Source organism: Lygodium microphyllum, chromosome 6 (genome assembly GCF_053477565.2).
Source record: "Lygodium microphyllum isolate KBCC chromosome 6, Lygodium_microphyllum_v1.1.10, whole genome shotgun sequence".
In the NCBI taxonomy this organism is placed as follows: domain Eukaryota; kingdom Viridiplantae; phylum Streptophyta; class Polypodiopsida; order Schizaeales; family Lygodiaceae; genus Lygodium; species Lygodium microphyllum.
In genome coordinates, this window is record NC_141140.1 from 136,903,781 (window position 1) to 136,928,027 (window position 24,247).

The following is a 24,247-nucleotide window of genomic DNA, read 5'->3' on the forward strand; positions in this document are numbered from 1 at the left end:
GCTTGGGAGGATCATCACACGTTGGCACAGCCTCCAGACTGCTGTGTTTTGCTTGCAAATGTGTTGCTACAGACTAGTTTTGATGTTTCAGGTGTTTTACCCTCTGAATGTAGCATTTCAGACTGCTTTCTGACAAGTACTAACATTGCCTGTCCCAACCCCTTGTGTTATTACCACACCTCCTAAACACCATCATTGTGATCATTATCAGGACTGTGGTACTTGCTCAGATCCATGCAAACAAGAAAGAGCCTACAGCTCTACTGGGAATCCTCTAGCCTGCCACTACCTTTTGCCAGTTTATTGGCAAGCTCGTTACATTTATGTCATGATACATAGCATGATGCAGTATAGTTTTCACTGTTAAGGCACGATGGACAAAAGTAAACTGCATACTGTTGTGTAGAGTCCTCAAGCTAATTATAAGAAACAGAGAAACTCAGCATAGACCATTTGCAAAACTTTAGTTGGGCATCTGGGCCCAGTAGAGATGAGCTCCACATGGACTATCTCCACATCACCAGAGACTGGGCAAGATAATATGCACTGCACTGCATCAACAAGACTCACAAAAAACCCCATTCAATCTTTGATTTTGCCATACATGGAGAGCAGCTTGATCGGTTGTATTCATCATTTCAGTCTCGTAGGCCATTTGACCTGTAGTAGACATTACTATGGCTCTCTCTCTTTTTTTTTTCATGAAGATAATTGAAATAACCAACAATATTTACATCAGACCATCAGGTCGGCTAAGAAAAAAGAACAAACACAAATCACCAAAATATCACGCAGAAAAGACAGCTGGAGTGAAACAAACAATATCCAGCCAAGGAGCAGCAATGTCTGGAAGAACCAGATCAGTCAAAACCATAGAGGAGATCTGCCATAACACCAAACCACAAACATGGGCCACATGACCATGGATGCCCGAGGCCGAATCAAAAATAAAGGCATTCCGAGTACACCAAATATGCCATAGAGCTGTCCATCTAAGGAAATGGAAGAGGCAGGAATAATCCGATTGCAAAGCAGACATAGAAGTCATCCTTCCCATAATCCACAAATGGGCTGAGATCTGCTCTGCTGAGTCACCCAGAACCACACACGAGAAACAAAGCTCCAAATCTGTCGAGCAACAGGGCAAGAGACAAAAAGATGAAGCAATGTCTCATCACATGTAGTGCAAAATATACAATGACCCCGGGAGATCTTATGAGCGTGCAACACATCCCCAGTTGGAAAACCCCCAATAAGCAACCTCCCCATGAACACTTTCCCCTGATAAGGAACCTCAGACTTCCAGAGTTGGAGGAATCTTTCCCACCACTTCTTTTTGCTATCCTGAATATGCCATAATTTATTAGCCTTTCCAGTGATCCATCTCTTGACCTCAACCATCTGATGATAGATTCGATAAGCTAACCTTTTCTCAAAATCATCAAGAAGCACAAACATCCAATCTCACCAGGGAGACCATGGCTGTAAAGCAAGCAAAGGCGAAAACCTCTGACACTTGTCCTATATGGACGACCAAATGTCATGATAACCACGAGGCACCCGAAAGTGCTGACGAATACACCGGAAAGAATAAAGACGGGGCTGCCCAGGAATGACACCATCAAGGACTGTCTGCAACCCCAAACGAGCCATGCGATTAAACTTATCTCACAGCAAAACTTTATCAGGCCAATCCAACAACCTCGAGGTAGCCAACACTTCTCCTTGCAACGAATTCTCCTCCTGACGAAGATCAAGAGGGGGCCAAACTGCAACATCTCCTGCCACGATGCAATCAAATGAGAAAGGAGAAAAGACTGGGAGACCTTAATAGGCCTTGTAGAGTTAAGCACATGCCACCAAGAAACCTGAATAACTCTACTACCATGAGAAATGCTAGTCTTTTCTATAAAAATTTTTGCAATATCTAACCAGGGATGACTCTGAACACACGGTGCCTGCAAAAGTGTGAGTCTCAAAGCAACCGTAAGCAAATAAACATCCAACAAAGCTACTTCCCCCATCCTTTCAGGGAGTAGTCACATGAACGACCCCGTACACACAACTGCAACAATGTCGAAAAGATCAATTCACAGAATATGTGCCATGGAGAACACATGCCCATAGCATGCCATAAGGTGGTGGGGGAGAGGGGGGCATGCCATGACATGCCATTCATACCACAAAGGACGCGTGTCCACACGAGCAAAAAAAATGAGACCATACTAATCATGATGCATTTAGCAACTTTAAGTCTCACATGAAGAGGCCAGACTTGCAATTTCCAGTACATGAAGCGATCATGTTTACGGGATGACATCCAATCAAGCAAGGCACAAAGGGGTACATCAATACCAATAGGATAACCCAAGTGTCGGATAATATCTCCTTTAGAAATTACAACTCCTTGCCAACCCAAAACTTGCAAATCCCTCTTCATACAGGAAAGCAATGTAGACTTTTGAGTATTAATATGGAGTCCTAACGCTAAAGCAAAGAGATTCCACATAGCCATTACCCAATTAACATTAGTACGATCAGCCTTTAGAAACACAAAGGAATCATTTGCCAAAGATTAACCCAAAAGTTGGACACCACTGGGAAGAGACAAATCAACAATCTCGCCTTGATTAACCAACTTATCCAACAATGAGAGCATCCGATGAGTGACCAAAGCAAATAGCAAAGGACTAAGAGGACAGCCTGTCGAAGAGACAGAGACAAGGCAATTTCATCTGTGATCCCTCCATCAAGTGCTATATGAGCCAACCACCCTGACTAATGGTATTAACAAGAGAAGTCATGCAAGGGCCAAATCCCATGGTGGACATCAACTGCTACAAGAAGGACCAGCTAACATGATCAAATGCCTTTTCAAGTTCCAGCTAAAGCATAACAACCTACTGGCCTGAGGCTTTGGCATAATCTATCCCCAGTTGAACATTCAAAATGTTGTGCAATATATTCCATCCCTTAATGAAACCATATTGCGGTGGATGAACCAAGTATGGGAATACTTTCTGCAATCTACTGGCAATAATTTTGGAGAAGATTTTATGCAAGGAACCCATAACAAAAATTGGTCTCTACTGTTTCAAAGAGGTCAAAGAAGGAACCTTGGGCAATAACTGAATCACAGCAATTTTCCGCTCTAAAGACATCCTACCTTAAGTCCAGACTTGCTGACACAAGCGAGTTAATGGGTACTTAAGCTGCTCAACCTGGGCCGAAAAAAGCTCATTAGGAAGCTCATACCAGCCAGGGCTTTTCCTTCATGGTAAATGGGACAGCACATCCTCCACTTCAGCCATATCAACCCATTCAGGCTTAACCTAATTACTAACCAAGCCGCAAATGTATCGACGAGCAGAATGAACAGCATCTAAAAGAATCTCCTATGGTCCCGACAAAGATTTATAATAATCAACACACATTTGGATGATGGAAGCAAGATCAGTCACCATAACACCTTGCTCATCCAACAAACGGACAATATTTTCCCGAGCGTATTTTTTGCATAACCGAGAAAAAAACTTTATTATCGTGCAAGGCTTCCGCTCTGGCCAACAATTTGTATTTAGCATATTCGTCCTCCTAAAGAGACAGAACTCTACATTTCGACCATTCAATGCATGTGAGCAAGTCATTAGTGGTATCCCTTGATTGAGACAAAGACAACAAGTGAGCCAACAAAGTTTGTGAATGCTGCAATTCCGGTAAAAAAGAAGAAGCGTGCTGAATACCATACTGAAGGGACAACTCTCGTGCATTGTCCCTAAAAACAGCCCATGCTTCCATCCCTCCAAATAGGACCCTCGAGCTAAAAGAAGCATTCAATTGCTAGATACATTCCAAAAACTGATTTTGCAGCAAAAATTGGTTGAAACGTAGAGGCAAACGAGCAAGCAGAGCCTTAAAGGCATGAACAAGCCCGTGGGTCAAATCCAACACCGAACAATAGTGATTTGACAAGACGTGATGTCGCTTCACCCACATATCAATGACTACTAGAAGAAAAGAAACACTTTGACAAATATAGATCCTATCAAGTCTGGCCCAGGTGTTTGGATGCTAAAGAGAACGATAAGTATATCCAGACTATAAAGGATGCATCTAGAACCACATGTCTTGTTTCAAAGACACAGCTGCCAGTGCATCTCAAGCCTACTGCTCAAGGCCATCCATGATTGAATGTGGTGAATTTGCCTAATCTGCAAATACACATGCATTAAAGTCACACATAAAAAAAACTTGATGAGCCATGGAAAGGCAATTCAAGTCATCCCAAAGGTGATGGTGTTCTCGAGCAGCAGAAGGACCATACACCCCCACCAGCCATAAAACCTCCCCCTCATATATGATTTTCAATATCATAAATCTGCCACGAGAGTCCTGAGAAACCAAGGAAGGTTGCACGGATGATCTAACGGCCAACATAACTCCAGATTTATATGGAGCCCGCGACCACTAAAAAATAGTGTATAATCCTTGTGTACATGAGATCTTGCCAAAGCAGGTTGTTTGTGCTCCACAACACAAAAAACATCCCAATTACCAACTAACACAATTTTTCACAACTGATATTCCTTACTGCCCGAAGAAATGCCTTTAACATTCCATATAGCAAGTCTCATGGTAAACCACAGAAAAGAAGACTACTAAGACACCACTTTCCCTTTCCCTTTTATATCCGTAGCTTTCGCAGCCTGAAATCTCTCCATCTCACTACGGATCACATCTACAAGATCCGCTCTCTACAAATTAGCAACCGAAGCACAAGAAGGAAGCTATTGTTACTGCGAATGGAAAACATCCTGAGGAGGCACAAGCCTCCCCCGCACGTCAAAACGCAAAGCAAAATCAAAAGCCCTTTTATCATCCACACCAATTGCAAGTACACGCGAAGATTGAGGTTTCATATGAAACCCCTACCTCTCCGTTGAAAAATCTAAGTAATTGGTTAAGGAGATGGGTGAGTGGGAGTCAAACAAGATTCCTGTCTAGCATTAGCATTACCTCTAACCACAATGGCCAGCCTAAATTTTGATTTACCCCAAGGCGTCCCACTCCAAAGCAACCAAGGCATCGAACAAAAGGTGCACGTCGGCTGCCTAGTGGCCTACCAAGACTACAGAGGCAATGGATATCTTACCAAGGGAGCCCAAGTGATCACCCCAAAGAGGTCAGGGCATTGGACCAAGGGTGCTCGTCGGCTACCCAAGGGCCTACCAAGGCCTACAAAGGCAGATGGAATCAACAATGGACTTTTTTTTTTTTAAGTGTTTTGAAAATACATAAGTAATATAGGGGCAGCGGCTGATTAAGTGACAAATAGGAAAAGATAAAGAGAGTTTTAAACCCAAGTTATTCATAAAACTAGCAAGCCAATCCCTCGCATTGACGAGGATATGTGCCTAAGGATGATAAAAGTGAGTATATGTGCCAATCATGTGTTGAATATGTGAGAGGCAAAAAAAAAAAAAATGGTGGCCTTAGCAAGACGAGCAAAGCAAGCAAGCAAGGGTAGTTTGCAGCTGCAAACTTGCATGCCCTTAGCCTCTCCCTTAACTTTGAATGACATCTACAAAGTCCACCCTTTGTATACCAACAACTGTCGTTGTCCAAGAAGGATACGACTATTGTTGATTATAAAGAGCATCCCTTGAAGTATGCAATCTTCCTCGAGCATCTAATCACGAAGCAAAATCTGAAGTACTTTTATTGGACACACCCACCTCTAGCATCCGAGACAACTGAGGCTCAGAATAAAATCCTGTGCCTCATCATTCAAACATCATAGTATTGGTTAGGGGTGGATGTAATGGGGTCCGATAGGATTCTTGATGCATGTAGAGCTTCACTACGAACACCCAAGCATCTTCCTTTGGGTCTTGTTCCTAAACAGTAGCACAAGGCTCCCCTCATGTTAGGGTTCTGCAACCATCTGCCCATTTTCTTAGGAGACACATACTATTGCTAAGATAAAACCTAAGGCTTATGCACTTGCATGGGCACCTCTATCTCAAAATCCACTTGATGTTGTGGTGTTTAAAAATCAAGATTGCATCCCAAGATGAAGTGACACAACTGACCACACCTTAAACAATGTCCAAATGTTTCCCATTTCCATTTAGAAACCAAGCCCTGCAAACTAGGAGCTTCAAAATGCATTTTTGGTGGGACGAGGTTTACCTTCCCATTTCAATTTAAAAACAAAGCCCTGCAAACCAGGAGCCTCAAAATGTATTTTGGTGGGGCGATGTTTGCCTATATCCCACAGCAAGCAGCAAGCAATTTTTTTTTTAAAGATGCCACACAAGGCTCCCCCAAAACCTGTCCCAAAAAGCACAAGGCCAGAGGAGGAAGACACCAAAGATGTGAAGGGAAGTTCACCACTTCCACCCAATTAGGACAAGCATGACTAAGAACATCTTGGACTTCCTCCATGGTCTGCCACGGAACAACATAAACTAGTTGTCCATCCAAAAGCAATGGAATGTGCTGCATGGTCCAAGCACAAGCTTCCAAGGTGTGAAAGTGACCTTGACGAACCCTTTGGATTCATCATGAGCTTCCTCTACAACAAGAGCTTACACCTGTCCATTATTAGCATCATTATGCAAATCGTGACATGCAAGCAGAACCTCTAGCCACACCCAGATACGGGCAATGAGGTGAGTTTGGCCTATGAAATACAAGATGGCAGCCCTCCCATGGAAGGCTGCAATTTGCTGCAGTACAATATATTTGTTTCCAAAACTGCCACCACATGTTCTCCTTCTAGCAAACTGGTTGCTTTCCCTTCATTTGTAAGAACATAATCACTCATCAGGCAGATAGCTTGAGTGAGCATACATTGAAACCTATTGTTCCTCACATATTGATGAGGATGAGAACCCTGCTGAGGGATCTGGCTCAGAGGCCTCCGAAATTCCTAAGCTAGAAGGATCAACTGCTAGCTTGTGGCGCTTGCCTACTTTTCTCTTCATCGTCCTAAAAATTCTCAACATGGGATTCCACATCTGAATCCAGTGTTTCTTGTCCAAACTAGCATCAATGTGCTGTTGATTCGAGAACCATAGGAATCATGGTTCCTATCAGATACCGGGCTCTATCAACTATTTGGACTCATAGGAACCATGATTTTATGGGTAATTGGTCATTTCGGCCTTATGTCTACTTTAGAATTTCCCTGCAGCAATTATTTTACAATGTGCTGCCATGCTGGTGCTCTTATGGATGTGTTTTACCACTATTTCTAAACCTTTGGATAGACTTAATAATGAAGTTTTTTCACCTTGTACATTTTCTACTTTATGGTTTCACAAAAATTGTGTGCGCACACATGCACGTGTGTGTGTGTGTGTGTGTGTGTGTGTGTGTGTGTGTGTGTGTGTGTGTGTGTGTGTGTGTGTGTGTGTGTGTGTGTGTGTGTGTGACAGCACTTACATAATCAGCAGAAAATATGCTGTTAAACATGTATGATTAACTTTTCACCAAACTTTGCTAATACTTTGGTGAGAACTTACCAGTAATGACACCTTTTCCCATTTGAGTTGTCACGAAAGGGATCCCGAGCTGGTCAACAAACTCTCGAAGCCTGCAATGCAATTCAACTACCTCTCCATTATTAAAATCAAAAATATCAAGAATAGAGAAAGAGACAGACAGAGATTATATTACTATCTCAAAAGTCCAAATTGGCACATGGGATTCTGGCACATTCTTTCACCTAGTCCCTCATATGGTGTGGCCTTATAGCCCACTAGACTGGTGGTTCACACAACCACTGTATTTATGATGTACTAAGTTGCTCTTTGCAGGGCCTTCTTTGTATTTTCTTTTACCTTAGGGGAATCTCCATGAGGTGTCATTAATAGAATTTCGTTTCTCTTTTTTTGTGTGTGTGAAAAAGAGACCAAAGTGGCCTATGAGATCCAACAACCACGACGTCATGATTATGACACATGCATCACCTCAACCAAAGAAATGAAAAGCTATCTAAGCTAAAGCTGATGTACTGAAACTAATAAAATCATGCTGGAATACTCTGGATCTACAATCACGATAGCCAATGGCATGGTACATATATCTCATGACAGAGAAGAATCTAAATTTGAAAGCAAGCCTACACTTGCAGATCCTAAATGTGGTCATGTAGCACTACTGAAGACAAATGTAAAGCTAGAAACAAAGCTAATTTAAGAAGACAGTCTTTCTGTCATCCTCATCATAGCCATGGGAAGCTTAAAAATGAGTGGATGACAGCATAAAGAGAACAAGAGTCTATCAAAATAGAGAAACTAGTGCTAAAAATAATTCAAGTTCTATCAAACCGTATTTGATATAAAAACATGTTTATTAAGAGCCACATGGATCCTAGAAATAACAATATGATCAACCTTGACCAAACAAATTTATACATGTCAAACACTCTAGCAACAGGATGGATTTAAAAACAAGCATTTTAACCATTTTGGGCTAGGAGTATTTCTTCAGCGAATCCTAGGCATCGAACCATCCCCATGGTGCACAGCATAAATGCCAACTTATCCAATGAAATTCCACAGAAATGTAATTGTGTCTATGTAGGACTCATAGTGACATGGAGTGGGAAATACGAATGAAAAAGGGAGCGTAAATACTATATGGGCAGATTTAAAAGAAAGCCTTTTAACCATTCTATTATTAAAACCTCAAAGAAAATCTCCCTGCGGTAAGATGCAGAGTACATCACAGATACAATGGTTCTGTGACCACAAATCTGGTGTGTACCAGACCATATGAAGGGCAGCATGAAAACAGGTGTCAAGTCCTGGATTCATAAGAAGGTTTCTCTCCTTCTCCTCCTCTTATATGAATTTAATAATCCCTTCATTTATGAAAGTTGGAATCATTGACAACAATTATTACATGATTCTGCCCAAACTAGAGAAGGGGGCTGCCAAAAAACTTGTTAAAGCACTATCAAAATTCACTGGGAAGACCAGACAATCTATACCAAGGCTTATACCTTTCTTTAGAGTATCTTCAGATTTCTCAGACAAATCACAAACGTCGGGTTATCAAGGAACTTCGCATCATGTTTTGTGAAAAAAACAGGTAAGCCACATGAAAAGCAGACCAATCAAGGATTGAAGAGCCCGCATATAAGGCACACACTTTCAAGAGAAAATTGGCGGCAGTGTGCCAGGAGTCCAGCAGACAGATTTATTGACTCCGTAGAACAGTTGGAATTGGAAGGTAAGTGTCTCTACTGCCCCTCAAAGCATTTGCAAATGAATCCTACAGATGGATTCTGTTGTTTTGCTGATTTACTGATCTCCTTCAGTAAATCAGTACAAAGGATGCTCCTTTTTTAATTCAAAGAAAAGAATGGTTCTGTTAAAAAATCATCTTGGGACAAAGTACCCCGAAGAAAAGTACAAAGACAGCCCTGTAAGGGAATCCACAATATGGGGAACTAAAGCATCCTTACCATCCCAATCTTTGAAATAGAGGCGTTCATGCTCCCTGACTTTAACCTTGAAAATTATTGACCCAAGAGGTCCAATGCCTTCTTAATCATCATCAGTCGCGTTGAACCTAATCATAAATCTTGGCATGGTATTCAGTCCTTACAGAGATTCAATCCAGAACAGGTCACTTGTGAACTTGAAGCCACTTATTTGTTTCATACACTCAGGCAGATAAACAAAGATACCTGTTGCATTGTTAGGCTTTTGAAGGATAAAAAATCCTATCTAATCAGAAGAAACTTCAATTGGATGTCTCTTTGCATAAATTATTCAGATATTGATATTGACATAGATAAATGCTTTTGATCAAGGCTTTATGGATCCTAATTTTAGCTGTACAGTTAACATAGAACACAAGAATTATCCAGAATATACATGTTCAAATTCCAGCAAGAAGAAAGTGGCCTAAGCCAAGCCTGCTAGAAATGATTCACACTGAGGGTTGCCTTGGCAAGCTATCATGTTCATCAAAAAGTGATTATTGCAAGGTCCTAGAAACACATTTTGGTGAGAATTTGTGGCTTACATTTTCTGAGTGCGTTTGCGATTAGCACCAGCTCCAACCAACAAGAGAGGATGGCTGGCCGCTTCAACCATCTGCACTGCTTTTTGGATGGCCTTTCCCTCTGCTATCGGACGCCGAACAGGATGAACAGGAAAAATTTCTGCTTCTGTCATTGTGCCTGCTATATCTTCAGGAAGTTCAATATGCACAGCTCCAGGTCGCTCCTCTTCAGCTTGCCGCACTGCCTCTCTAATCAAAGATGGTATGAGTTCACCATCAGCAATCTGCTTTGTAAACTGCAGGACAATCCCGAAAGTCAACATTGTAATCTCCACTGCTTCTTACCTGTTTCATTTTATATGATTCATGTTTCTAAGATTTAATCACCTTGGTGACAGGCTTCATATTCTCAACAATGTCAACTATTTGAAAAGACCCCTGCTTGCTCTTTCGTATTGGTTTCTGTCCTGTTATCATCATCTGCAGCCAGACATTGAGTAAAAGTTAGGTGTGTCTTGTAAGGTTAGATATCAAACAGCATCAGTGTCGCATTCACATATTGTAAACCTGACTACTAGACCAATCTCCTTGAGACATATCAACACCAGACATCTGCATGAAGAATGAGAATATTACTTGCTACCAATGTTCAATGTTATTCCAATGCCTTTTCCAACATGATCTGTTGACCATATCAACATCAATTTCTAGGCATGCGTGATTTACCATCCTTGATGGTGCACAGTTTGTTGGCATGCCTGATTTACCTAGTAATCTTAAGCTATTATATTTGTACCTTCAAACCAGCTGGTTGAATACAAAGAAGCAATGCTACTGATCAAGATCATTGTCATAGGTCCACAGCCCACAGCTAGGAGGTGAGCCATGGTAGCCCTTGCTTCCATCCACATGTTCACACTCCATGCTTCTACTGGCATTAAAGCTCACATTCCATCATTCAAAGCTCAGTAGACACCAGCTGGAGATGGCTCATTACTAAACACTTGTGATGCACCTATCCACCTCAAATAATGCATGTGCATCTGGGAAATGTAACCTTCATCATTCTGAGTACTCAGTGAATCCCCTTACCATAGGAAACCCAGCCAACTGTGCATATGCTGCAGCAGTTGCAAAATTAGTTGCACCCGGGCCCAAGGTGGATAGACAAACTCCAACATTGCCAGTTAGTCGCCCCAGTGTTGCCGCCATGAACCCAGCAGCCTGCTCATGTCTTGTCAGTATTAATTTGATACTCGACCCTCTTAATGAATCAAGAAGATCCAAATTTTCCTCCCCAGGTATTCCAAAGATGTATCTGTAAACACAGTATTCAAGCACGCAATAAATACTTACAAATGCTTGAGAGACATTGACAGCAAAAATAATTTCATATTATATTGCTACAGCTATGAAGGAATGTGCAGCCATCTTCCATATGTAAGTCACAACCTACATAACAAACACCTTCAACTTAAATCTGAAATATAAACACAGATACAGATGTTAACCCACTCACCTGTCAGTTTAGTTTTAATCTTTCCTCTATGAAAGAAAGACTTGTGACCCTACAGCACGATTAACACTTCTGACAGCAAATACAACCCACATAGAGCTCAAGTGCAGCACAAATTTGTAGCAATGAGTTTGCATGATTGATGCCTGACTGACATATAATATTCCAACAAGTAAGAAACTGCTGCTCTGTAGTCACAATACCACAAGTACAACAAAAACCCTCAACAGAAATTGACTTAAGTCTGCAACACAAACACGCATATAGATTGTAACTCATGCAATAGCAGAGTGAAAAGAAGGTTTTGGGTCCCAACCCAAAGAATCCCACCCCAAAAGACAAAGGGTGTCACGAAGGACTGACTACCAGGATTGCAAAGGCAATGGGTATCTTCTTTTAAGTCACCCAAGAGGTCACTGCACTGAAATCAAGATATCTGACTAAACGTGCCACAGTAGACTTCCTATGGGCCTGCACTAGTTGCAAAGGCAATAAACACTCCTCTGCTAATTACATCTTCGTTTCCTTTTTCTTTTTGCTTACTGTTTGACCTCACTCATTAGTTCATACAAAAGTGAACCTCATGGTGCTCCATATAATGAGGTCAACAAGAGAATGCTTACACACAATGCAAGGGTTCTCATTTAGAGGGATGCCTACTGCCATGGGTTTTCATCCATTCCAAAAAACATAATTCACAAAACGCAACGCAATGTATGGGGTACTGATGTCACAGGGACGGGAAATTTGAATGCTTTGCTTAGCATTTGATTGATTTAATAATTGGATGTACAAATGTGAGATACATATGTGATGTGAGATACTAATGTCTGATGCAGATTGGGCCAGAGTAAATAAAAAGGTTGTGGCTTACATAAAGATGGGTATCATTGATGACATCTTGACAGACATTAAGGGTTTGATACGCGTTATGCAATATGGGAGAAGCTGTAAACTACCTATGAGATCACTACACCTGTTAATCAGGTGCATTTAATGCGCAAGTTGGTGAATATGTGACTGGATGAGTCAAAGCTTGCAGCTGAGCATTTGAGTGCATTTACAGGGATTCTAAATCAGCTCAAAGATGCAAATTTGGACTTTCATGATAAGTTGAGGGCGATCTTTTTGATCATGACACTGCTTGACTCTTGGGAGACCTTGGTGGTTTCACTCAACAATAACCCCGATCTCTCATATGATGGGGTGAGGGGTTCTATCTTGAATGAAGAAATTAGAGTCGGATAGACGTATGTCTAGTGGAAAAGGTAGCAACTCAGCTTATAATGTAAGAGGCAGGGCTGAAAAGAAAAATGCAAATGCAAGACAGAGAAAAAAGAGCAAGAGCAAAGGAAAGGAAAAGAGTGATATTACTTGCTATCACTGTGATCAGAGGGCCACAAGAAACCTGATTGCAGGTATTACATGAGGGAACAAGAGAGAAAGAAGAATGTAGGAGATAAAAAGAAGAAGGAAGATAAGGCAGATGCATGTGAGGCAACCAAAGGCAAAGAAAAGGCCAATGTGGCCTCTAGTGTGGTCATAGAGGAGCTTTCAGATACAAAGGCTGATGTATTATGTGCAGTTGATTATGATGCCCTTGTATGTCACATGCAGGATATGCAAATTACCAAGGCTGATGTGATTGATGTACTCTTGCCAGTTGATGATGGTGTCACTCACACTTGGATTGTAGACTCTGGTGCCTCTTTCCATGTAATTCCTTGCTTGGAGTGTTTTGCTATGTTCAATGCAGGCAGTTATGGAAAGGTGTATCTTGGAAATAACCATGCTTGCAACATTGATGGGATTGGCACTGTACACTTGTCTTTAGACAATGGTCAAGAGCTTGTGTTGAAAGATGTCAGATATGTGTCTGGCATTAAAAAGAGTTTACTATCTGTTGGTCAACTTGACTTATATGGCTACACCACATTGTTTGGTGGTGGTTATGGAAAGTGAAAAAGGGTTCCATATGCTGATTGCAAAAGGAACCAAGAAGGGCACTTTGTATTGTTTATACTGTAAAGCCTTGAATGGCAAGTTTCTTGCAGTCTGAAATTTGCAACCACTTGGAGTTATGGCATAAGAGATTAGGCCATATGAGCCAAAAAGGACTTGATGTCCTTACCTCTCTGAAGAGGGTTGATGGAAAAGGCTCTAAACTTGACTTTTGTAATGAGTGTCAGTTTGGAAAGTAAATAAAAAATTCATTTTACTCTGGTGTCTCTCGTAAGTCCAATGTCTTGGACTTTGTGCATTCTGATGTATGTAGTATACCCGTGAAATCGTTGGGTGGTGCTGCATATTTTCTCTCCTTTATTGATGACTGTTCCAAGAAGATTTGGGTATACTTGCTAAAAAAGAAAAGTGAAGTGTTTGCTGTTTTTAAAACTTTTCATGCATTTGTGACCACTCAGACAAGTAGAAAGCTAAAATGCCTGAGAACTGATAATAGAGGTGAGTTCACATCAACTGAATTCAAGTCCTTTTGTGACTTGCATGGTATTAAGAGGGAGCTTACAGCCCCTTACAGCCCTTCTTCAAATGGGGTGACTGAAAGATATAATAGGACTTTATGTGAAAGAGTGCAGTGCATGTTGTCCACTGCTAATCTCCCTCATGAATTTTGGGGAGAGGCACTCGAAACCACGGTTCACATTTGCAACCGCTCTCCAAACAGGTCCTTAAATAATGGCATCCCTGAGAAGGTTTGATTTGGCAAATCGGCCTCATATGACCATTAACGTATATTTGGCTGTGATGCTTTTGTGCATGTTAGGGATGAGCTAAGAAACAAACTTGACCCAAAATCCACCAAAGGCCTTTTCATGAGCTATGGTGATGAGGGTGAATTTGGCTAGAGAGTATGGTTACCTCAGTCCAAGCATAACGGGCCAGGCAACTAGTCGTATGTAGATGTAACAGGCGTCAAACACAGATTGACGACTGATGGGGCTGTGTGATGAGGCGACCTGTGCAACAGGAGTGGAGACGTGCAATATGACGGAAGGCTCGCGCATGACAAGGATAGGGTGTCGGGCTGCACGGACGACGAGTGAGCTGCAAAATGACGGGCAGAAGGTCAATGGCATTTTCTTTTAATTTTTCTTCACCTTATTTTTCCTCTTCTACCAAGTGTTTACACCTACAGGCACAAAGTGCAAATTTGTGCAAATCTATGTCTTAAAATTTGGGGCTTTTCCCAAATTTGGTGCCTGACACATATTATAGTGACCTCTGGACCATAAATTGCAAACATTGAGTGCACAGGCATCAGAAATTTTTTGGGCATTCTCAAATGCAAGTGAAATTTTTGCTTAGATGAGCCAATTTCTTGGAAATTGTGCACGCACTGTTGGACCTTGAAATTTGGGGCTTTTGCAGAAATTGTGAAATTTCTGCAACATTAGTCCATACTTGATGCTCGGGAAGATGTATTTATGCAATTGGAGCAAATTCACTACAGAAATTTTGGGGCTTTTCACATTGGTGATGTATTTTTGAGTCATTTTGAGACTGCACAGTGAAATTTGCAGCACATTCACTGCTGAGTGGGAGTCTTTAGAGTTTTGGATGCTTCAAATGTTGAAAAAGGGCAGCTTCTCTTGGTACATGCATTGCTGAATACTCATTATGCAATGAAACAGTGGTAAATACAACATTTGGGTCATTGCATTTGGGAATTTTGGTGATGTACTACTAAAGTGGGAGCCATCCTTAATGCAAATGTATCAGATTTGATTCGTGCACATGCTATAATCAGTACTTGAGACTGAAATTTGCAGCTAAGCATCTGCTTATTGGACACTATGGAAGTACAAGAGTGTGTACTTGCTGTTATAATTCAGAAACCTTGCTATTGGCTGAAAGCATTCAGCCCTTTACTGCACTTGTGTATTGCTGAAAATGGCTAGCAGTGCATCTACATTTGACACAAAGAATCTCTTTGAGATTCATAAATTTGACGGAAATGGTTTTGATCTTTGGAAAGATCGTATGCAGGATATACTCTTTCTAAAGGATTGTGATGATGCTTTAGAAGAACATAAGCCTTTTGCTTTGTCAGATGAGGATTGGGCTAAAATGAATAAAAAGGCCATTACTTACATTAAAATGGCCGTCACAGATGATATCTTTGTTAATATAAAGGGGCTTGATACTACCTATGTAGTTTAAGGCTACTTATGAGAATACAACTCCTATCAATCAGGTATATCTCATGCGGAAATTGGTCACCTTGAAGCTTGATGAGTCCAAACCTACCTCAGAGCATTTGAATGCTTTCACTCGTATTTTGAGTCACTTACAGAATGCAAGTTTGCCAGCTTTTGATCCTAGATTGAGGGCTATCTTCTTACTCATGACCTTGCCCGATTCATGGGAAGCATTGGTTGTATCATTGAGCAATAACCCCAACTTGACATTTGATGGTGTGCGTGGTTCTATTTTGAATGAAGAGATTAGATGCAAGGCAAGTGGGGAAAACGGTGGATCAACCTACAATGTAAGAGGAAAACCTTAAAAAATGCATAATGCTGCAAATAAAAACAAAAATTGCAGCAAAAGCAAGGAAAAACAACAAGATATAGCTTGTTATCAATGTGGTTGCAAAGGGCATAAAAAGCCTGATTGCAGGTACTTTAAAAAGGAACAAGAACGTAAGAAGCAGCCTAATGCAAAAGGCAAAAAGAATGACAAGGATGGCAACTCTACCCGTACAGAGATAGAAAAGGTAAATGTGGTATCTAGAGTTGTTATTAAGGAAATAGAAGATGATAAAGATGCTGATTTGCTCGTTGCATTTTCAGATCCACTTGCTATGACAGTGGAGGACATGTATATCACTAAAACAGATGTGATAGATGCTTTGTTGTCAACTCATGATGGTTTGTCACAATTGTGGATTGTTGACAGCAATGCTTCTTTTCATGTGACTCCATCTCTGGAATGTTTTTCTACTCATGCAGAAGGTAATCTTGGAAAAGTCTACCTTGGCAACAATCATGCATGTGATATTGAAGGAATGGACATCATACACTTGGCTCTAGAAAATGGTCAAGAATTGATATGATGTTAGATATGTTCCTGGCATCAAGAAGAGCTTGCTTTCTGTTGGGCAGCTGGACAGCAAAGGCTATTTCATTACTTTTGGTGGTGGTATGTGGAAAATACAGAAAGGATCTATGCTAATCACTGGAGGAGGTAAAAAGGAGACTCTGTATTATCTCTACCGCAAGGCACTTCCTGGAAAGTTTGTTGCACTTGCTGAAGTACAGTCACACATGGAGTTATGGCACAAGCATCTTGGACATATGAGCCAAAAGGGTTTGCAGGCACTCTCTTCACTTGGAAGAGTTGATGTGAAAAGCTCAAAGCTTGACTTTTATGATGATTGTGTTTTTGGTAAACATGTAAAGAGTCCCTACTCTCATGGAGCCTCTAGGAAGGCATGTATCTTGGATTTAGTCCATTCTAATGTTTGCACCATGCCAATAAAAACTCATAGTGGTTTCCGTTATTTTGTGTCTTTTATTGATAACCATTCTAGAAAGCTATGGGTCTACTTGCTTAAGCAAAAAAGTGAGGCATTGGATGCTTATAAAAGGTTTTATGCATTGGTTAATACTCAAAAAGGCTTAAAGTTAAAATGCATAAGAACAAATAATGGGGGAGAGTATGTATCTAAGGAATTCAATAAGTTTTGTAATGACAATGGGATTAAACGAGAGCTTATAGCTCCTTACAATCCATCTTCTAATGGTGTGGCTGAGCGAATGAATCGCACGTTATGTGAGAAGATTTGGTGCATGCTATCCACAGCTAATCTCTCACAATCGTTTTAGGGAGAGACACTTAAAACCACGGTGCATATTTGCAACCGATCTCCACATCGTGCACTTGAAAGTGGCATCCCTAAAGAGGTTTGGTCTAGCAAACCTGCTTCATATGACCACTTAAGAGTCTTTGGCTGCAAATGCTATGTACATGTACCTATTGATAGCAGAACCAAACTTGACATAAAATCTCACAGAGGCATCTTCATGGGTTATGCAGATGAAGGTGAAATGGGCTATCGAGTTTGGGTTCCAAGCATAAGGCAACAAATTCCTAAGAAAAATAGGTTTTGCACACACTGCCAAAGATTGGACCATGTGGACGAGGAAAGTCATACCAAGGCCCAAGGTCTTCCACCTAGAAAACCAAAGCAAACTACTACAACAACCTCCACTCTAGCTAGCCAGTCCAATGGGGCTACGCCTCCCACTGCTACACCGTCTCCTCCATCTTCCCCAATGGCTACTAGACATGTGATACACGGCCAGCCTTAGCAGCCTATCTCCTTCACTACTCCTAAAGGATTGGCTAATTGGTCTCCTAGTGGCTCACCTATTGCACTTGACACATCCATTTCTAGGGCATCCACTGCACCTTCTAGGACCACTTCCTTGCCTCGCCTTACACAATGGTAGCCACACACTTAGCCTTTTTCTTTTTAGACTTTCACTGCATACTTACATACTCATTGCATTGCACTTAGCTTTGCTTTCTTTTATTTTATTTTCAATGTTGTTTTTTGGAGCATCTCAATACTGACCTCAATGCTTGTAAATTTCGATCTCTTTTGCAAGATTTTGTATTCCAGTATAGAGCTAACATGCAAGCTTGCATGAGTCCTTCCTGAGTTGGAGACAAGAGATGCCTACAGTTCCTTTCATGGTCCCATCTACTTGGAGTTTTGCTCTTCTACCAACATGGAGGCTTCCTCTTCCGAGGCGGATCGTACAACATCTCTTTGGATACTATCATGGCAGTGACATCTATCCTTGCTCTTCCAATAGGGATGCTTCATCATCTTCATCCACATAGTTCTTGGCACCATAGGAAGACTTACATCCTCAAGCTCCTCTTCCTTCTTCAACATCGACATCCAAGTTGAGAGGGGGTTCCTACTCTTCTTGGCATTCTACAAGATTCAGCACTTGTCTTCAACATTGGCCTTTCTCCCCCATTGTGCCTTCCCCTATGCATTGCATGATTTCATTGTTCATGTTTTCTCTTATCATCAAAATCCTTAAGTGGATGAGTAAGCTTGTACTATTTTGTGATGTGTTGGGTATACCATCCCTATTCTTGTCCTCTGGGTCACTGTTATTTAATCGGTCACCACCCTAAAAATAACTTTTCACCACAAGAAAAAAAAATTCAATGCGGTTTCATCCGCCTTTGTAGGCCTTGGTAAGCCACTAGGCAACCGACGTGCATCCTTTGTCCAGTGCCCTATCCTCTTTGGGTAACTACTTGGACTCCCTTGGTAAGATAACTATTGCCTTTATAGTCTTGGTAGGCCACTCAATAGCCGACATGCACCCTTTGTCCAATGCCCTGGCTGCTTTAGGGTGGAACGCCGTGGAGTAAACATTGACGGCCTTCCCTTTTAGGCTCATTTTTGGACCTGAGAAGAGAGGGTTTTGAGCTAAAACACACTTTACAACAACTGAGTAGCATTTTTAAGCATCCCCAAAACGTGCTTAATTAATGAAAAATGCAAATTTGGCGGGCAGTTCAAGAGAGTTTGAGTGGTCCCCCAAAACCCTAATTTTCTAGGACACCCTTCATCTATAAATAGACAGGCTGCCCACCATTCAGCCTTATCCTTTGTGCAGGTTTCTCACTCTACCGTACAAATTTCATCCATCAACCACCTACCATCTGTTGTCCAGCCATCACCGACTGCACCCACCATCACTATCCAGCCCCCTAGGCTGCATGTTTTTAACCATCGCCCTACTATTTGGAGGTCTCCATCTGTTACATCATCATAGTACCTAATAAGCCTGTGTTTTCAACATCTAGTGCCAAATGACAAGCTATTGCCATCTCTCCTACCATGTGACTGCTGCAGTACTTGCATTTTTGTTGTCTAGAAGGCCACCTACATCAGCAAACACCTCTCCTGTTGTCGCCTGCCAGTTCTCTGCCTCAAGTGATCAGTTTTCAACCTTTCTCTAGTGATACATTTTTGCATTTACTAGATTTCAGCCTCCAATTGCTACGTTTTGGTAACCAGCCTGCTGCCTTTCATTATTCCGCACTCTCTCATCTCCAACTAGTGGTTAATATACTTGGGATCCACCTTCCGTGGACATCACTCTCTGACACTGCATTGCTCTGCCCTTAGGCATTCTGTACACTCTTATGTTCATTTTTAGCATTCATTCACTTCAAAGCTTCTTATCTCCATATTTGTCCCTGTGTTTGAGTTTTTAGTTTTTACATTTTGAGTTTAGAGTTTGAGCTTTGCCTCTGTCTAAGTCCTAAATAGGGCAATGCTATCATGGTGGTGATAAAGAGCAGTGAGATGACTCTAGTTGAGAGGTGCTACCCATAGGCATGGCTAGAGCTGTGGGACCAGATACATGTTTTTGTACTAACATATGACACTTGTACTACTAACAATGAGGGTGGAGGTGATAGGGACGGTGGTGGCACTAGAACACTAGGGGTAGAGCTAGAGAAATAGTTGAACATGGTGGAGGTGCTACAAAACTCAAGGTTGGTGAAAACATTAGGGCTATCGAGGTTGGTGCACTAGAGGCATTGTTGTGTGGCTAGTAGTGCTAAGGGTGTTAGAAGAGATGGAGAAATAAAATGATGCCTTTTGTTGGTGGGTTGGTTTTTCCTTCTTGTCTTGAAATGTCACTGGTTGGTAGCATGCTGAATCTCTTTGGTGCTACACTAGGAGGTGCTGTAGTAGCTACCATGATAGGTAGGTTTCTTGGAGTTCCATTTGGCCTTGTGAGGTCCTTACATTTCTTTGAGCATACAAGATGGATACATTTTTCTTTGGATGGCTTTGGGACTTGCTGGAATTTATGGCTTGGTATCACATTCTTTAATCGTAGGAGTTGGCTTGAATTCTTGAAAGACTTTTTTGTCTCTTCAAGACAATGGTTTTTCTGTTCTCTTGTCCAACCCTCAGCTACTTTGTTCAGTTTCTCCTTTATAGCAGCCAAGATTTCCTTGAGACCACCATCATACTTATAGAATTCTGGTTCAGCACCTCCACGTATCTTATCAGAAACCTGCTTTCCTATCATCCGTCCATTCATTCTTTCCAAGTGAATTTCTGCATAAGCCTTGTTGGCTTTCATGTCATCTGTTACATATACAAGTTCAAACACTGACTTCTCTCTCTTGATGGGAAGAACTGGACCCTGTATATACTGCCTGGCCAGGATCGAATGGTAGCACTTTCTCTTGAGCTCGGGGTGTTCCCTTGTCCACTAGAATAGTTAACAACTCCCTTGCCCATGTCTGCAGAGCCATACACTTGAACCTGAAATTGCCCTTCAACGAAGTAAGGGGACTGCCACAGCCTGTTCCAGGATGTCTCTTGCATTTCTGCTTGTTTGCACAACCAAAAGCTTCACCAATGCCCCAACTGCATTTAGCTCAAGAAGAGCGGCAATTCCATCAGGGATTGCTGCAATGTTGCTGAGGAACAAGAGGGCTCTGCTTCCCAGGTCACGCCCTTCTTCAAATAGCCCAAGTGAGCCACCTAACACAGGTGTTTTCTTCCGACGTGCAATTTTACATACAATCTTACAAGGCTCCTCTTTGCTGTACTCCGATCCCAAATCAAATGTAGAGAGAGGTTGCAGGAAACTTTGAGCTTCCAATGACTTGCTGAAATTCATAGCCTGAAGATCCATTTTTCATTTCCACCTGTTAGCAACCTCTTTGGCGGACTTCTTAGCACTGATAGAAAGAACAGGCTGGAGTCTCTCAAGGGCCTCCAAGAGGAAAACACAAACACGGCGGTCAGCAATAAATGCATCCTTGGAGTTCTTCTCATCTCGCTCACAATATCCTTCCAAGGCTTGAAGCATCAGTTGAGTAGGATCTAATGCCAGCTTCAATGGTGTAGGGAGCTCAACGCTAAGCTCAATGAGAGTATTTCTACGTTCTGCAAGGAACTTGTGCAAGCCCGCAAAGTCCATGTTCTGAAAGAAAACTTTAAGCTCCTGGCGAGGTTTGATGGCAACTTCTGCAACAGTGTTGTCATGTTTCACTGTCTTTTCTGCAACAGCATTATGATCAACTTTCATAGCATTTTCTACAGTATCATAGCTGAAGCAGAGCTTGCAAAGAAAAAGAAATCACACCACTAGCTACCTAGCTCAGCCATGGCTCTGATACCATGTTGAGAATCATGGACTTAGAACTAGATGAGCTATGGTGGATGCAAATCAAAAATGCCATACATGATTAGAATGAGAAATTGTAACTCATGTGAATTAGGTTCCAAGATAGATTAGCTTGGACTCATAAACACAATCTTGAGTGACTCAAATTGATTGTACCACTTGTTGAAATGAGTGTCAAGTACATGCTTATATGGCTTTTGGGTAGTACCATTGTCCTCACTGTGCATATGGGATTCTAAACCCTCTTCCTAGAGCATACATCATTTGTCTATCTTCTAGCCTCTTCAGGGCATATATCTAGCCTCTATGGGAAAGTATCATTTGCTATTCTCAACAATTCACTAAATACTGTGTTTGTTGTATGAGCATTGTATTATACAGATTCATTCATTACAAACTCTTCATTGTGTTCATTGTCTTTGAGTTACCTAACCTTAACTATGTTCTATCCAATTTGTGCTTTGTCGTATGATTGTATTGTCGAGAGAACGATGTACCAGAGAGACAGTAGGATTGGCGGGGTGAAACACAGAGTGTGTACGGCAAACATTAAGAAAGAAAAGAAACTCAGAAGAACATGATGATGATGCACTGAATCATGCTATAATGAGAAAATTTGATACAGTGGAGCCGAAGCTCAGAAGATAACTGCATTGTCCTGTCTAAATCAGGCGGCAGCACCTGTAGGGTATCTGCACAGTAAAAGGAGCGAAACGCGGTTCTCTAGCAATAGGAATATGAAAGATCTATGCTGAAGATGAAGGACAGCTGTCGAAGAAGCGAAACGCTCTCTTTTGATGCTGTCTAAGTAAAGGAGAGTGATCACCAACTACAGTCGGTCTCCAGAGGATGTCAGATAGTAGGACGACCACCAAAAAGCTGAAACACCAGGTGTAGAAGCCTAGTAGCTGCAAAACACAGCCTCGAGCAAGGTATGGAGTATTTGCCGAAGCAGATCCGATGCCGCGGGAAGATCCAGCTGTCAAACGCAAGGTGCACAGCCAAAAGAGATGACACCAGGTATAGAAGAATGACACCTGATGATAATGGAGCTGACGCCAGGTATGAGGAAGGCTCCAAAAGGTTGAAATGCAGCTAGACGTGGCCTCTATCCACCAAATGCAGATGCCAGAAGGAAGACTAACGCCAAGGCTGATGTGATGACGCCACGTGGGAACAGACCCAAAACGCAAGGTAGGAGGGCATGGATGATGACGCCAATAGTGTAGGAGCCGTCCCCAGGTGTGGAAGGCTAACGCTAGCAGATGAAGAAAGAAGGAGCCACCGACCACGAACCTCGATGTCCTCCAAAAGGGGTATGGGGCTAGTGGGGAGGTGTCTCATGACAAGAGAGAGGCGAAGAATGAACAGTGAGTGTTGAATGTGTGAAGAGGTGGCCTATAAATAGGCATACTCAGTCTAGGGTGGCACCCCACTGATGTGGGCATCCACTGATAAAGTGCCCCGACATGAGGGTACCATCCCTTTTTAGGGATGTCAGTGTGAAACTCTAACTAAAGGTGATGAACTGAAGAAATGGTTTCTCAACACCCCCTCTCAGGCCCAAAAAGGGATGGAGAAAGAGGAGCGAAGAGATGCAATACTACATGCGGAAAAAACGCTCATGCAACAAGTGCCACTTGGACAATGTCCCTCATGGAAAAATTGTTCACTTACCCAAGCGCCCTAGTACAAAGATAATGAAATCATGCAATGCAGAGGAGGTAGAGGAGGTAGAGAATCCCTAGGATCTAAGATTTCCATTTGAAAGGTAACCTGCAGTAAAGAACAATAGACAGAGTGAACTGGAGAACCCGAAACTCAACCTCAGGAGAGAAGCCACTAGCTCCGTGGATCCATACTGGAAGGAAGACGAAGGCCTCGTCACCAAGTCGCGGCTGAATCTCCAAGGTCCCAATCAAGGTGGTACCTGAAGATCCTCGATATCAGTAGAAGAGATGACTGGTCGAAGACAACCACCCCAAGAAAGTAGAGGATGGGTGAAAAACTTCATGTGGAGTAGGTTCCCCCTTTGACGTGGGAGGTGGAGGGGCCCCCGCTGAAGTCAAAGAAGAAATAGATAGATGCCCCCTCTGAGGGCAAAGAAATAACATACCCCTCTAAAGTAGATTGGGAATCCAAAAACTCATGGATCACGGACTCCGAAATGTCTGATAACGAAGGAAGTGCCGCCAATTGTACCGAAGAAAATATCTAGGGTGCAAAAGAGCTCCCAGAGGTAGCCTCTCGAACCTGAGTAGTTGAGGGTAGGGAACGGTGGAGCTCAGAATGCGCAAGAGGTGGGCAATAGCCGTTGTCTCTCAATGGAGCAGACTGGGTAGCCGAAGAAGAGGAAGGAGTCGAGCAACCGCAATCTCTCGAAGGAATGGACTGACGAGGAGACGGTATCAAACAATCACGGTCTCTTGATGGAGTGGACTGCAGATCCGTAGGTCGTGGAAGCCACTATACCTAAAAATAAGTGGAAAAAGACTGC

The 24,247-nt window shown here is 42.1% G+C and overlaps 1 protein-coding gene across 1 annotated transcript in view; it reads right to left on the minus strand.

Annotated features, from left to right (window-relative positions):
- The window catches only part of LOC148035179 (uncharacterized), a 211,309-nt gene that overhangs the window by 183,996 nt on the left and 3,066 nt on the right, over positions 1-24,247 (minus strand). Inside the window, exons 2-5 of the mRNA XM_087680159.1 lie at positions 11,116-11,341; positions 10,411-10,503; positions 10,045-10,319; positions 7,530-7,600 (exon numbers count right to left, since the gene is read on the minus strand). Of these exons, the coding sequence (XP_087536285.1) occupies positions 7,530-7,600; positions 10,045-10,319; positions 10,411-10,503; positions 11,116-11,341 (665 nt within the window). The remainder of the gene's footprint in view (positions 1-7,529; positions 7,601-10,044; positions 10,320-10,410; positions 10,504-11,115; positions 11,342-24,247) is intronic.